We start from the raw sequence: 13,274 nt of genomic DNA on the forward strand, positions 1-13,274 counted from the left end.
TTGTACAGAATATGGTTGGGAAGCATATCTGTTGCCCTAGAGCAGGGGTAGTCAAACTGCGGCCCTCCAGATGTCCATGGACTACAATTCCCAGGAGCCCCCTGCCAGCGAATGCTGGCAGGGGGCTCCTGGGAATTGTAGTCCATGGACATCTGGAGGGCCGCAGTTTGACTACCCCTTCCCTAGAGGGTACATGCTCACCTGGGGTCCTCCACTTCTCACCCCCTCTAGGCCCATCATTGGCCATTTTGGGGGGTCGACATGATGATATATAGTCATATAACCTGATAAATGTTTAACGAAAGAGACAGCTCGGGAGCTACTGGTGAGTGTTGGTTTCTTTCTTACAGTGTGTGAGGGTATGTAGGTTGCAGGAGAGTGGGGGCTGTTTGATTATTGTTTTTTTGTCTGTTCCTTGCCTGGGCGTTGGGGGACTGCACCTAATAGCCCTATTTGATTTGCGTTAAGTTGGCAGTTTCGCCTGGGGCTGACTGCTAACTCTACCCTCTGCTGGGTGGGCCTTTGAGCGATAAATGGCTCTTGCTCGCCTAAAGGTCTCCTGGCTTGTGGATCAATCTGGGGGACTCCGTAAGCGCTCCAGAGTATTCAGAAGGGGTCTGGTTCTTCCTGCAATTGATCAAAGCAGCGTAGCTGCCAAAGGCCCTGAGGCTGTGACATGCGCTGTCTGTGGCATGTTTGTATTTTTACCTCAGGGTAACTATAAATACACATGCACCTAGTGCAAGTCAGTCCTGCTCCTAGAAGCTAGAAGAATGCCTGTCTGCACTTTGTGCGGGTGAAGAGTTCTTAGAAAGAACATATGGAGCATTTTGTGGGGGCCAAGTGGGAGAATTGGGAAAGGCATCTCACCAATTAGAAGAGAACCCAATACAAGATGGAATAAGGTTACCCAGAGGTGTTGAAAAATAAGGCAATGTTTTGCTCCTCGGATTCTCAGAAATCAATTCTGGATCTGACTATAGATAGCGACCCTGGTCATGGGGGTGGCAGGTTACAGCGGGCGAGCGATAAGGCTTTGAGTGTCCTGCATAGTGCGGGGGGGTTGGACTAGATGACCTAGGAGATCCCGTCCAACTCTGATTCTATGGTTCTATGATTCTATTAATGATATGGATGTCTATAGTCATTTTGGTAGGAAGAATCAGGTACATCACTATAGGCTGAATGAGACTTGGCAGTAGTTCGTGTGAAAAGGATCTGGGGATCTTAGTAGACAGACACTGAATACAAGTCAGCAGTGTGACTTGTTTGCTAAAAAGGCAAATGGGATTTTGGGCTGTATTACAAGAAGTATATTATCCAGATCACATAAGGTAATGTTAACACTTTACTCTGGTAGCACCTCACTTGGAGCACTGTTTTGGGCACCACAACTGAAGAAAGGTGTAGAGAAACTGGAGCGTGTCCAGAGGAGGACTATGAAGATGGGGGTTTGGAGACCAAGACATATGAGGAAAGGTTGAGGGAGCTTGGTCTGTTTAGCCTGGATTGAAAACGACTCAGAGGTTTTCTTCAAGTACTTGAAGGGCTGTCATATCGATGGTGGAGCAAAGTTGTTTTCTGTTGCCCTAGAGGGTCGAACCAGAACCAGTGGGCTAAAATTAATTCAAAACAAGTTTTTGTCTAAACATCCGGAAGAAGTTCCTGACAGTTAGAGGGTTCCTCAGTGGAACAGGCTTCCTCAGGAGGTGGTGGGTTTTCCTTCCTTGGAAGTTTTAAAGCAGAGGCTAGATAGATGTGCAAGTGTTTGTCTCTCATGGCCCTTCCTTGCATACCCAGGGAATTGCTGATCGTCACTGTGGGATGGGAGGTGGTTTTCCTTCAGGCCAGTCTGGATTCTGGAGATATCTGGTATCAAGTCAGATTTTATTGCATGTAGCCATAGGCCATTACAATACAAAAGGAAAATATAAAAGGATTTAAAACATTTCAAATCAGTAATAAAAAGAATGTGCAATCTCAGACAACAATCACTTAACATCATAAAAACATTTCCAGACTACATATGTCCACCTATCCTAAAGCTCCTCTAGGTACTTGCTCTCTGCAGCACCACTCTGGCCCTTATTTTCTTTGCTGCAAGGGCAAATAATGACATTTTGTTAGAAACAAATGAATTAGTATCTGCTAACAAAAACACAAGTTTTTCCTCGTCGGATTTATCATTTAGCCCATCTAGTAGGCCAGCTAGAAATTTGGCCCTAGGATCTGTATACAATGGGCAAGTGAGAATGTAATGTGGGAGATCCTTCAGGACTAAAGCTCCACAAATACAGAAGCATTGATCTTTTGGTGTTTTATGGTATCGCCCACTCAGTACAGCTGTTGGCATTGTTTGAAATCACATGGAGGTAAAAGCTACTCTGAGACTATGAGTTGAAAGATAGACTAGATAGGAAGATCTCAAATGGTTTGTTTTGAATAATTTGTACCAGGGTGAACTTTTAGATTGCAGGATTAATGATCTATCAATCAAGGCATCTGAGATAAATACCCAGTCTCTGAGTTGGTTATTATCTCCTGAAGAGTTTAACAGATCATCTGGGATGGAATAACGTGACAAAATGTTATTTAAAAGTCTGGAGCGAGAAGGATCTTTGGCCAACAAAAGCTTAAAAGATTGTTCACTAAGATATCTGGTAGGTGGGATCAGTTGGGCATGAAATTGTGGTCACTTTGTGTAGGCTGGTAGTTGTGAGTCTCTGCATTGTGCAGGGCTTTAGACTAGATGACCCTAGAGGCACCTTCCAACTCTATGAGTCAATGATTCTATGAATTTTAAAAATATATTAACAATTAACTCCCACCAATTTGGGAAACCCTTCTTGGGCTATCAAGAAACTCCAGATCAGGCAGTGGTGGATGCCAAAGGTCCTTTCCTGAGACCCTGGAGAGCCATTGCTACTCTGAGGAGACAAGACTGATTCAATACAAGGCAGTGTCCTGGCATGTCAGTGGATACTTATATCGGCGAGGCTGTGAGTCGGTGGTAGAACCTCTGTTTGGCTTGCAGAAGGTCCCAGATTCAATCCCTGGCAGCATCTCTGGTTAGAAAGGACCAGTCAGTGGGTGATGGGAAAGACCTCTGCCTAAGATAGGAATGTACACTTTGGCACAGCACAACCACCTTGGCGATCACCGAAGCCCGAGGCGGCGCGTAGGAGGCCAGCACCATGGCGCGGAGAGGAGGGGCAGCGCCCCTCCTCTCCACACCATGGTGATGGCCTCCTACGCGCCGCCTCGGGCTTCGGTGATCGCCGAGGCAGCTGAGCCGCGCCAAAGTGTGCATCCCTAGCTTGAGACCTTGGAGAGCTGCAGCCCGCCCAGGATCTGATGCAGTATGAGGCAGCTTCATGTGCCCAGATGTGTGAAACAGTTAAAAAGCAGCTTCTGGGTAGAGGGGGGGGGAAGGGTCAGTGTGAGGATAATGATTACCAAGGCCAACAGACTAGCTGTCCCTGGCGTGAGTCAGGCTTGGTCTTGTTTACTTGCAGAGTTTGGATGAAATCATGTTTGTTGATATTACCCTGCTAGGGAAAACCTTCCCTGCTAGAGAAAGAGGAAATAAAGCTCCCCCTCCACCAGTAGCTTGACCTACAACTGTTCTCGCTTTCCTTATCCAGCGGCCAGAAGAGCCAAACGGTCACGGTCTACTGTGGGCCTGCAAGCTCTCCCCCACTTTGCCGCTGCCGGCAGCTGCAGCAGAGAAGAAAAACTGTCTTTGTGTCCCGATCTGAGAGTGTATGCGACTGTAGACGTCAATTAAAGGGTGCTGTTCCAGTCAGCAAGGGTAACATAGGTTACCCAGGGGACGGGAAATAGACAACAAAATGGCTGAACAGGGTTTGTCACAAGATCCTGAGGTGCTGACAAAACTGCTGGGGCTTGTCTTGCTCCGCGTACATCTGGCTAAGGACAGCCCCCATCTCTCCCTCCCAGGACACTAATCTCTTTGTAGGTTTTTTTACTTTCTGTGCCTGCCAAAATGGTGGTCAGCCCATGAACTGGCCAGTTGATGGCACATGAACTGGTCAGTCACCACTCCAAAACGTTTACGTTCTGCAATATCTATGTAGATTGCCTATATACTAAGGTAAAGGTAAAGGTATCCCCTGAGCAAGCACCGAGTCATGTCTGACCCTTGGGGTGACGCCCTCTAGCGTTTTCATGGCAGACTCAATACGGGGTGGTTTGCCAGTGCCTTCCCCAGTCATGACTGTTTACCCCCAAGCAGCAAGCTGGGTACTCATTTTACCGACCTCGGAAGGATGGAAGGCTGAGTCAACCTTGAGCCAGATGCTGGGATCGAACTCCCAGCCTCATGGGCAAAGCTTTCAGGTGGCTGCCTTACCACTCTGCACCACAAGAGGCTCTATGCCTATATACTAGGAATCTCTTAATTTAAGATAATAATCAAGAATCCAAGTTTTCTTCCTAATGCAGTATGATGCCTCAAATTGTGAGAAGTGGCTTGCCAGATACCCACCCACAAGAGGAAGCTGCCTGCTGTGTCTCTGAGTGATTCCCTGGTCTCGCTTTGCCTCCTTCCAGACAAAAATAGGGTCCAATGGCACCTTTAAGACCAACAAAGATGATTCAAGGTGTGAGCTTTCGAGTGCATGCACTCGAAAGCTCACACCTTGAATCAATCTTTGTTGGTCTTAAAGGTGCTATTGGACCCTATTTTTATTGTGCTACTTCAACACTTGAATAATTCCTTCCAGACATTATCCATAGGTGGTGTACGATTATGTCTGTATGTCTCTTTGTCTGTACGGACTGCTTACTCCATAGTCCCAGACACAGCAGAACTGTGCCTGTAGAGGAGGCTGCATATTGCATCTTTTCTTGAGTCATGGATCTGGGCCCAGCTCCTTCTATTCAGGACGGACATGCAGAACTATGAGTCACACAGGCCCACAGCTGGTTGGGTCTTCTGAGATTCTCTCTTTCTAAAAATAAACCTCTCTGACTGTAAAAGTGGCACATGTCCAATTCTGCGTTGGGAGAGCGCACAGCTGTGTACAGCAAATTCCTGTTTGAGGGATGCTTTTTGTGGTCTGGGAGGCGTTGGGGGTTTTAGCAGAGGGAATCAAGCAGGGAGAAGCTCTGCAGAGAGAATCAAGCATCTTTCTGTTCTTCCTTTCCAAGCCCGGATAAAGGACTTGTGCATACTTGAACTGGTAATAAAACTTCTGTCCCAACTCTCTGGGGTGTGCCTTATATGTTGTTGCCACTGTGGCAGATTTCAGGAATAACGACACTGGCTTCTCTCCTGGGTCTCAACAGTGGTGTGTGTCTGTGTGTATAGAAATCTTTGCTATGTGCAGAGTTGGGAAATATCGAGATTTTGAGGGTGGAGCCCCAGGATGGTAGGGTATGGGGAGGGAAGGGATGTCAGTGGGGCATAATACCATCAAGTCACTCCTCTAAAAGGCAGGTGAACAGATCTCTCTTGTCTGCTGTGAGCCTGGATCAGTGTGGAGCGCTGTGGATGAGACCTTGGTGTCTTGACCATTGTTTCCCAACCAATGGGCCCCCCTTCCAAATTGGGTCATGTAGCCTTTCTGAGTGGGTCCCAAACTTCTGCAGTTTTATTGGTTTGTGCACGCTCTGGTGTGTGTGTTTGCATTATCACCAAATTTGGACTTGTGCGCTACCATACCAAAAACTTTGGGGCCCACAGCTTTATACCACTACCATTCCCCCCACCGCATAGAGAGTGGAGGTTCTTCAGCATTGACATTGCGTGTTGGATGGGAGAATCTCTTGTGCCCAAAGAGAAGTCCAGCTCTCCCATGGGGAGCTTGGCAACATTACTCAGTTAGCGGTGTTTGAGTCTTGAGCAGGGGTACTTCTGAAGACCGACAAAGTTTTATTCAAGGTACCAGAGGCAAAGCTTGTTGCGCCCAGGAATACAGTGGGTGCTAGCGCATATACCTGCACTGTGACCTTCCTGGATTTTGGCCCTCTTCCCTCCCCCCACCCCCGCTCAATCTTCAGCTGGGTTCCCAACATAGATGGGGGCAGGGAGACCTTCAGGAAGATGAAAGCGAGAAAGACAGGATAAAAGAGAGAAAGCAAGAGAGAGGAGGGAAAGAAGGCATCAGTTATCCTGGAGAAAACAGCTGCTTTGGAGGGGCACTGGCTGCCTACCCCCACCTCCATACAATAGTGTCTACACAGGTCCCCACCTGCCCATCAAGCCCTGCATCTTCAAAAGGCCAAGCCAGGCATGTCATGGAAGGGTAGGCTACCATCTTCCCACCCCCCATATTTTCCAAATGTGAGGCCAGGAAGGCACAGGCAGGACAGACTGCCATCTTCCCCCCCACACCACATTCATAGAATCCTAGAGTTAGAAGGGGCCATACAGGCCATCTAGTCCAACCCCCTGCTCTACACCGGATCAGCCCTAAGCATCCTAAAGCATCCAAGAAAAGTATGTATCCAACCTTTGCTTGAAGACTGCCAGTGAGGGGGAGCTCACCACCTCCTTAGGCAGCCCATTCCACTGCTGAACTACTCTGACTCCTGATATCTAGCCTATATCGTTGTACTTGTAGTTTAAACCCATTCCCAAGAGTGGGCCAGGCAGGGGAGGGTACATGGAGCTGCCTCCTTCCCACCCCTTCCTCCACGTGTCCCAAAGGCCAGGCTATGTGGGGATGGCCATGGGGGAGCTGCCTCTTTCCCATCCACTCCCACATCTCCCAAAGGATAAGCCAGGCAGGGAAGGCCATTGGAGGCAACTTACCAGCCGCAAGGCCTTTCAAAGAGGCCAGGACCTCTTTCACCCAACAAGCAAGAGGAAGAGGAAGAAGAGGATAGATAAGCCCCATGATTGGCCCTAATTAGAAGAATACTCTCTCCATATTGGTAGCAGAACCCCAAAGATGTCCAATCAGGCAGGAAGCGAGTTGTCTGCATGCAGTTTGAATTTATTGGTCCTCATTGGAAGAGTTCTGTCTCCGTATTGGTGGCACGTCCCCAGGGAGGACCAATCAGGTAGGAAGTGAGTTGTCCGCACACAACTTCAACTTTGTATTGTTTAGTGATAAGCTTTGGTGTGCATGCACACTTATTCAGATACTATAGGTTTATAGCAAAGAGCCTCTAGTGGCGCAGAGTGGTAAGGCAGCAGACATGCAGTCTGAAAGATCTGCCCATGAGGCTGGGAGTTTGATCCCAGCAGCCAGCTCAAGGTTGACTCAGCCTTCCATCCTTCCGAGGTCGGTAAAATGAGTACCCAGCTTGCTGGGGGGTAAATGGTAATGACTGGGGAAGGCACTGGCAAACCACCCTGTATTGAGTCTGCCATGAGAACGCTGGAGGGCGTCACCCCAAGGGTCAGACATGACTCGGTGCTTGCACAGGGGATACCTTTACAGGTTTATAGCATAGTCCATAGGGTAAGTGGATTGTAGAATCATAGAATCATGGAGTTGGAAGGGATCTCCAGGGTCATCTAGTCCAATCCTCTGCACAATACAGGAAATTGTTCTGCTACTTCAGACCATGGCAATCCATTTGAAAAATTCCCCCAGTGGCCTTTTTGGCTTAATGAACAGCAGAAACTTTTGATTGGTTCTATAACCGGCTGTCAAGAGAGGTCATTTCAGAATTTTGCCTGGCTGTGACATTGGCATTAAAACTTTCTTGTTTTGTGGGAAAGTTAATGAAAAACAGGTTTTGAAACAGCAAGGAATGGCTGAGAATATTGACCCCTGCTTGTTTTCTTTTCAGCCTCCGCTGGTGCAAGCAATTTTCAACGGGGATCCAGATGAGATCCGCATGCTAATCTACAAAACAGAAGATGTTAACGCTCTGGTAAGTGGCTTGTGAAATTCTTTCCCCAGCCTCATCTTCTGAGATGTGATTAATGTGCAGGAGGAGAAGAATTTGGGTTGGGGGAGAAATTCTCTAACAATTACAGTGGTATGGAATACATACAGTTCTGGCTGGGGTTAATAAATGCAGATTACCTTTTCAGTAATTCTGGAGCTTGGTGTAGTGGTTAAGGGCATCACCTTCTAATCTGGCACAGCAAATTTGATTCCCCACTCCTCCATGTGCAGCCAGCTAGGTGACCTTGGGCTCGCCACAGCACTGATAAAGCTGTTCTGACCAAGTTGGAATATCAGGGCTCTCTCAGCCTCACCTACCTCACAGGGTGTCTATTGTGGGGATGGCATATAAGAACCATCTTCTTCTTCTTCTTCTTCTTCTTGCCATTTTTGCTAATTTTGTTTGTTTGTTTATTGTTTCATTTATTACCCACCACTCCAGGAGTACCCTGCTCATGGCAGGTTACAATAAAAGTCCCCACAGTAAAACATAAAAGCCCCAATCCTTAAAATTAACAACAATGGCAGCCATCCAGTCCTGGAACCCCCACCTACCACCAGACTCACCAGGCCTCAGCCAGGGGCAGGGAGCAGGAGGGCCGGATCCACCTCTCTTTCTTGATGTAAGGCCCTTGGAGGTTGGGAAAACAGGACAGAAAGTGTTAATCTGGTGTGTATAGATGGCCATAATTGCCGCTTCTCTCTACAAGCCTGCCAGCTGTTGATGCATATGTTCTAGCTTTGATTAGCAGAGTGTAATTTGCTGACTATCTAGTTAGCTAATTGACATGTAGAAGCATCTTTTTCGGTTGGATTCAAAAAGGTACCCAAAAATCCTCATTTTGAAGATCTTAATTGCTTTGATTGATTGATTGATTGATTGATTTTCGTATTTGTATACCGCCGCACTCCATTCGGACTTGCGCCGGTTTACAATCAAACAATAAAAACCAGTCCAATCCCCTAAAACCCCTTAATATATAACTATTAAAAATTGACATTAACATTAAAAGTATGGAGTACAGTGTTCTAACCCCCCCCCAACCTCTCCCACCGTCCGACTAGGGACAAGAACTCTCTTTTGAACGTTTTATTTAAAATTGGGGTGAGAGGCATAGTGGCTTCGATCGCATATGCCAGGGGTAGTCAAACTGCGGCCCTCCAGATGTCCATGGACTACAATTCCCATGAGCCCCTGCCAGCATTCGCTGGCAGGGGCTCATGGGATTTGTAGTCCATGGACATCTGGAGGGCCGCAGTTTGACTACCCCTGGCACATGCACATATTTCCCCAAGCAAATGAATCCCAAGCAGTTTGCATCTGCTTCTGAAGATATGTCCTGTTGTCACTGGGTTCCTTCCTTGTTTTTGCAAGAAAAATCTCCTACATCAGTTCTTGCCTTCTCTTGTGTATTCTCAGAACAATGCAAAAGATAAATCAGCTGAAGGAAGAGAGACAAATTAATCTTGGCTCTTCCTTCCAAAACCTTATCTTTGGGCCTGAACATGGCTTGTTGGGCAGGACTTTTTTGTCCAGCATCTTCGGGGGGCAGCTGTCCTTCCCCCGTTCTCCCTGGCTGTAGCTGTTTTGGCTTGGGATGTCTATATGAAGTGAGTCCCGCGTCCACGTTTTCTCCCAGCCACTTAATCTGCCTGTAGTTCAGTAGCGATCTTTGCGTCACTCACCATTTCCGCCAACTGGTCTCCGGCTGTGGCTTCCTTGCTGTTGATGCTGCTAAGATGAGGTTAAGCGTCATTTAAAGTTGCACCCAGAGCTGGCATCATAGTCTTTGTCGAGGCACTGTGAAGTCTTTGCGATGGAATAATGTGATGGGTACATTTGGTTTATTTATTTGCATTGCTGAGAGTCTGCCCTTTTCACTTGGGCTCAAGGCGGAGTAGGCCATGGGAAACAATACAGTCAACAGGAGGGGACAGTCAGTGAACCAAGAGGAATGGCAGGAGCGCTGTGCAAAACGAATGCGAACCTTCACCCCGAGAAGAGGCCGATTCTGTGAAGGTTCAAGGGGGTGGCAGGTTAGAGTGGATGAGCGATAGGGTTGTGGGTATCCTGCATAGTGCAGGGGGTTGGACTAGATGACCCAGGAGGTCCCTTCCAACTCCATGATTCTATGATTCTATGTTTTGTACCCTGCTTTTTATGATCCAAAGGAGTCTCAAAACAGTTTACTATCACCTTCCTCTCCTCACAAGGGAACCCTGGGAGGTAGGTGAGGCTGCGAGAGCTCTGAGAGAAAATCCCTCCTCAGGAGAGATACTGTTTACACGGGTGTAGTGTCCCTGACATGTTGTACCACATACTTTTGGTGTGTCCCAAGTTTAATGTATATCGTCGCCCTTTAGCTATCTGAAGAAACTGAAATTCAGCTGTGTTGATGGGAAATATTGGATTAAAATGATACTGAAGGTGAAGAGACTCAGCAACTATTATAAAAGCAGCTAAGTTTTTGCTGGCAATTTTAAATGAAAATCTTTTTACGATGGATTTTTACATCAGGAATTGTTTGAAATTTTCGTTTTATGCTTTGCAATTTTGTGCCAATAAAGGTACTCTGAATCTGAATCAGCTCTTTCTTTTCTGCAGTTGGCCATTTTCTTCCAAATCAAACATGCCCTATTGAAATTCAGCCTAGGCTGAACACAGGTGGAGAATGAGAAGTGGATAACTGCAGAGACAGTTTTGGCAAGCGCTTGAAAATTTTGCATCCCTGCCAAGAGATGAATGCAAAGCAGTCTTTCTTTTGAATGTCATAGTTGAAATGCCATATAAATCACAATGGATAGTTGGATGCTGGGTGGGGCGGGAGTATATGCCTGTGTGAGTAGTATTTCCCATCTCCATGGGGACCCACATACTTGAGGGACCGCCTGAAGCCCTATGCCCCCCACAGGGCCTTACGCTCTGTGGGGACAAACTTGTTGTTGATTCCCGGCCCCCAGGAGGTGCATCTGGCCTCAACTAGGGCCAGGGCCTTTTCGGTCCTGGCCCCTACCTGGTGGACTGAGCTCCCGGAGGAGCTGTGGGCCCTGTGGGATTTATCAGCTTTCCACAGGGCCTGCAAAACGGAGCTCTTCCACCAGGCCTACGGCTGAGGCTGACGCCTTCTGGTAAGATCGGGCCTCTCCTCTCCTCTCCTCTCCTCTCCTCTCCTCTCCTCTCCTCTCCTCTCCTCTCCTCTCCTCTCCTCTCCTCTCCTCTCCTCTCCTCTCCCCTCCCCTCCCCTCCCCTCCCCTCCCCTCCCCTCCCCTCCCCTCCCCTCTCCTCTCCTCTCCTCTCCTCTCCTCTCCTCTCTGGGTTACACATGCAGGATCCCTGGTCTCCTCCTTGGGTAATGTCGCTGTTGTTGGGTTGGATGATATGATTGTTTGTTTTTATGTATTTGGGGTTTTATGGGGTTTTATATGCTGTTACCCGCCACGAGCCTTAGGGGAGTGGTGGGCTATAAATCCAAATAATAACAACAACAACAACAATAATAACAATAATCAGTTGCTTTGGAAAAAAGGTCGCCATGGATTTGTCACCTTGTTGATTTCTGGTATGTTTTGTCCATGTCCTGTTTCACTATCAATAGTGTTATTTCTACCATCCTTATCCATTTTTGTTCCTCTATATATTTATGAAACAGCCTAGGGGCTGGGACATGTCCGGCTGTCCAAGTTGGAATAGGGCCAATCAGGGTGCAGCCAGCTTTGCCCTGATTGGCCCTGCCCCTGCAGCTCCCGCCCTCCGTCCCTGAACTCTAGCCTCTTTGCTCTCAGACATGCCTCAGTGCCTGGACCCAGCAGCAGGTAAGGGGAAAGGCCCTGGGCAAAGGATCATGGTGGAGGGCCTCCTAACGAGGGCCTCTTGGCCTGCTAGGCTGGGCCTGCTGATGAGGGCCTCCCGGCCTGCTGATGGCTCATTAAGGACTGCTAAGGAGCTGACTAGCTGACTGCTAAGGAGCTCTGTTGGCCCTGCTAATGAGCTGCCCAGCCCCCACCCAACCCACTTCATCTGGCTGCAAGCTGCCACCCAAGGCCACCTTGAGCTGCCTGGCCAGGGGCCAGGGGAGGGGATCCTTTCAAGGCCCCTTCTTAGGAATGGGCTTTGAATCTAGTATTATCATAACTGCTTTGAGCCAAGAGGAAAGGTGGGATGTAAAAGTTTTAATAAATAATAAATAGAATTAAAAATATGGATTGTTGGCTTTTTGAGCTTTGTCAAGCCTCCAGGAAGATTAAAAAGTAGTCTTCCAACCCAACTAAAACAGAGACTCTCAGCTGAACTCTCGTGCTCGGACACATGTTTTTACTCACAAGTATATATATATTCTTAACACAGAGTGCTGCTCTCCCCCCTTCTTTATTTGTCTGCCCATTTTAAATAAGTTGTACCCCTCAGTCCTATTATTCGAGTTGTGAGTGTTATCCCACGAGGCTTCTGTAATGCATATTAGATCATAGTCCCCTTTTTTTATGAGGTCTTCTAGTTCCTCCTGCTTGTTTCCCATACTTTGTGCATTAGAGACATCATATTCCTTCATACGAGTACTCCAGGGTTTTAGTTTTTGAACTTCCTTGTGTTAAGAGTTCCTTGCATTTGTGCCATTCCCTTTAAATCTGCAGTGTCCCCATCTACAGTTATCGTCATCTAACTAAGCTTTGAATGTATGTCTCGCTCCCCCATTGGACTCAGTTTAAAGCCCTCCTTACAAGGTCCGCAAGGTTCTTTGCAAATAGATGTTTTCCTTGTTCCTGTGGAATAAGGGTTAGGGTTAGGACAACAAGTCCGGTCAACACACTTTGGCTTCTACTGCTCTCAATAGGGAATCCCTAATTACCAGCACATGTCTCCTAGTCCTAATACTTGGGGAGTGGAAGAACTAGTCCTCTTATCTGCAGAGGCCTTCTTTATATAGTCGTAGCCATGCATCTAGGCATATTTGTAATACTTTTAGTTATAAGGTAGAAGATACTGCATTCCATCAGATGGTTTCCATGGGGATGGCAAGGCCTGCTCTCTTGTCAAGGTCTGTGTTTGAGTTAGACACATTGGGAACCTGATAAGGCCTAGGCTCAGCCTGGGAACCAGAGCGTGGTCTCCACCATGGTAAATCCCCATGAAGCCTGCCCAGGGACCACCTAGTTTGTGATGTGTCACTGACGTTTACACCTGTCATCTGATGTCACCAATGGGCTGGTGTAGTAAATTTATTTAGTATATGATTTGTTTAGAAAAGTTGTCTTTGTCAGTTTTATTTTCTTTTTCAAGCCAGGAATCACTGCTGTAACCATGTTCACTCAATAAACATTCATTTAAGGAGTTCGAGATGGCCTAGTAGTTGTTCCTGACAGAGATCCTCTACCTCCGGAGAACCCCTGGTGCCAGAATGGAGGGTGCGG

At 47.4% G+C, this 13,274-nt stretch overlaps 1 protein-coding gene across 9 annotated transcripts in view; it reads left to right on the plus strand.

Annotated features, from left to right (window-relative positions):
• ANKRD44 (ankyrin repeat domain 44) overlaps window positions 1-13,274 on the plus strand; it is a 158,726-nt gene that overhangs the window by 35,614 nt on the left and 109,838 nt on the right. For all 9 annotated transcript variants that reach the window (XR_013227993.1, XM_077319352.1, XM_077319358.1 and 6 more), the window contains exon 2: window positions 7,768-7,851. Coding sequence is in view for 8 of the 9 variants with exons in the window: in XM_077319352.1 (XP_077175467.1) it covers window positions 7,768-7,851 (84 nt within the window). In the remaining variant the exon portion in view is untranslated. The remainder of the gene's footprint in view (window positions 1-7,767; window positions 7,852-13,274) is intronic.

Source organism: Paroedura picta, chromosome 2 (genome assembly GCF_049243985.1).
Source record: "Paroedura picta isolate Pp20150507F chromosome 2, Ppicta_v3.0, whole genome shotgun sequence".
Taxonomy (NCBI): domain Eukaryota; kingdom Metazoa; phylum Chordata; class Lepidosauria; order Squamata; family Gekkonidae; genus Paroedura; species Paroedura picta.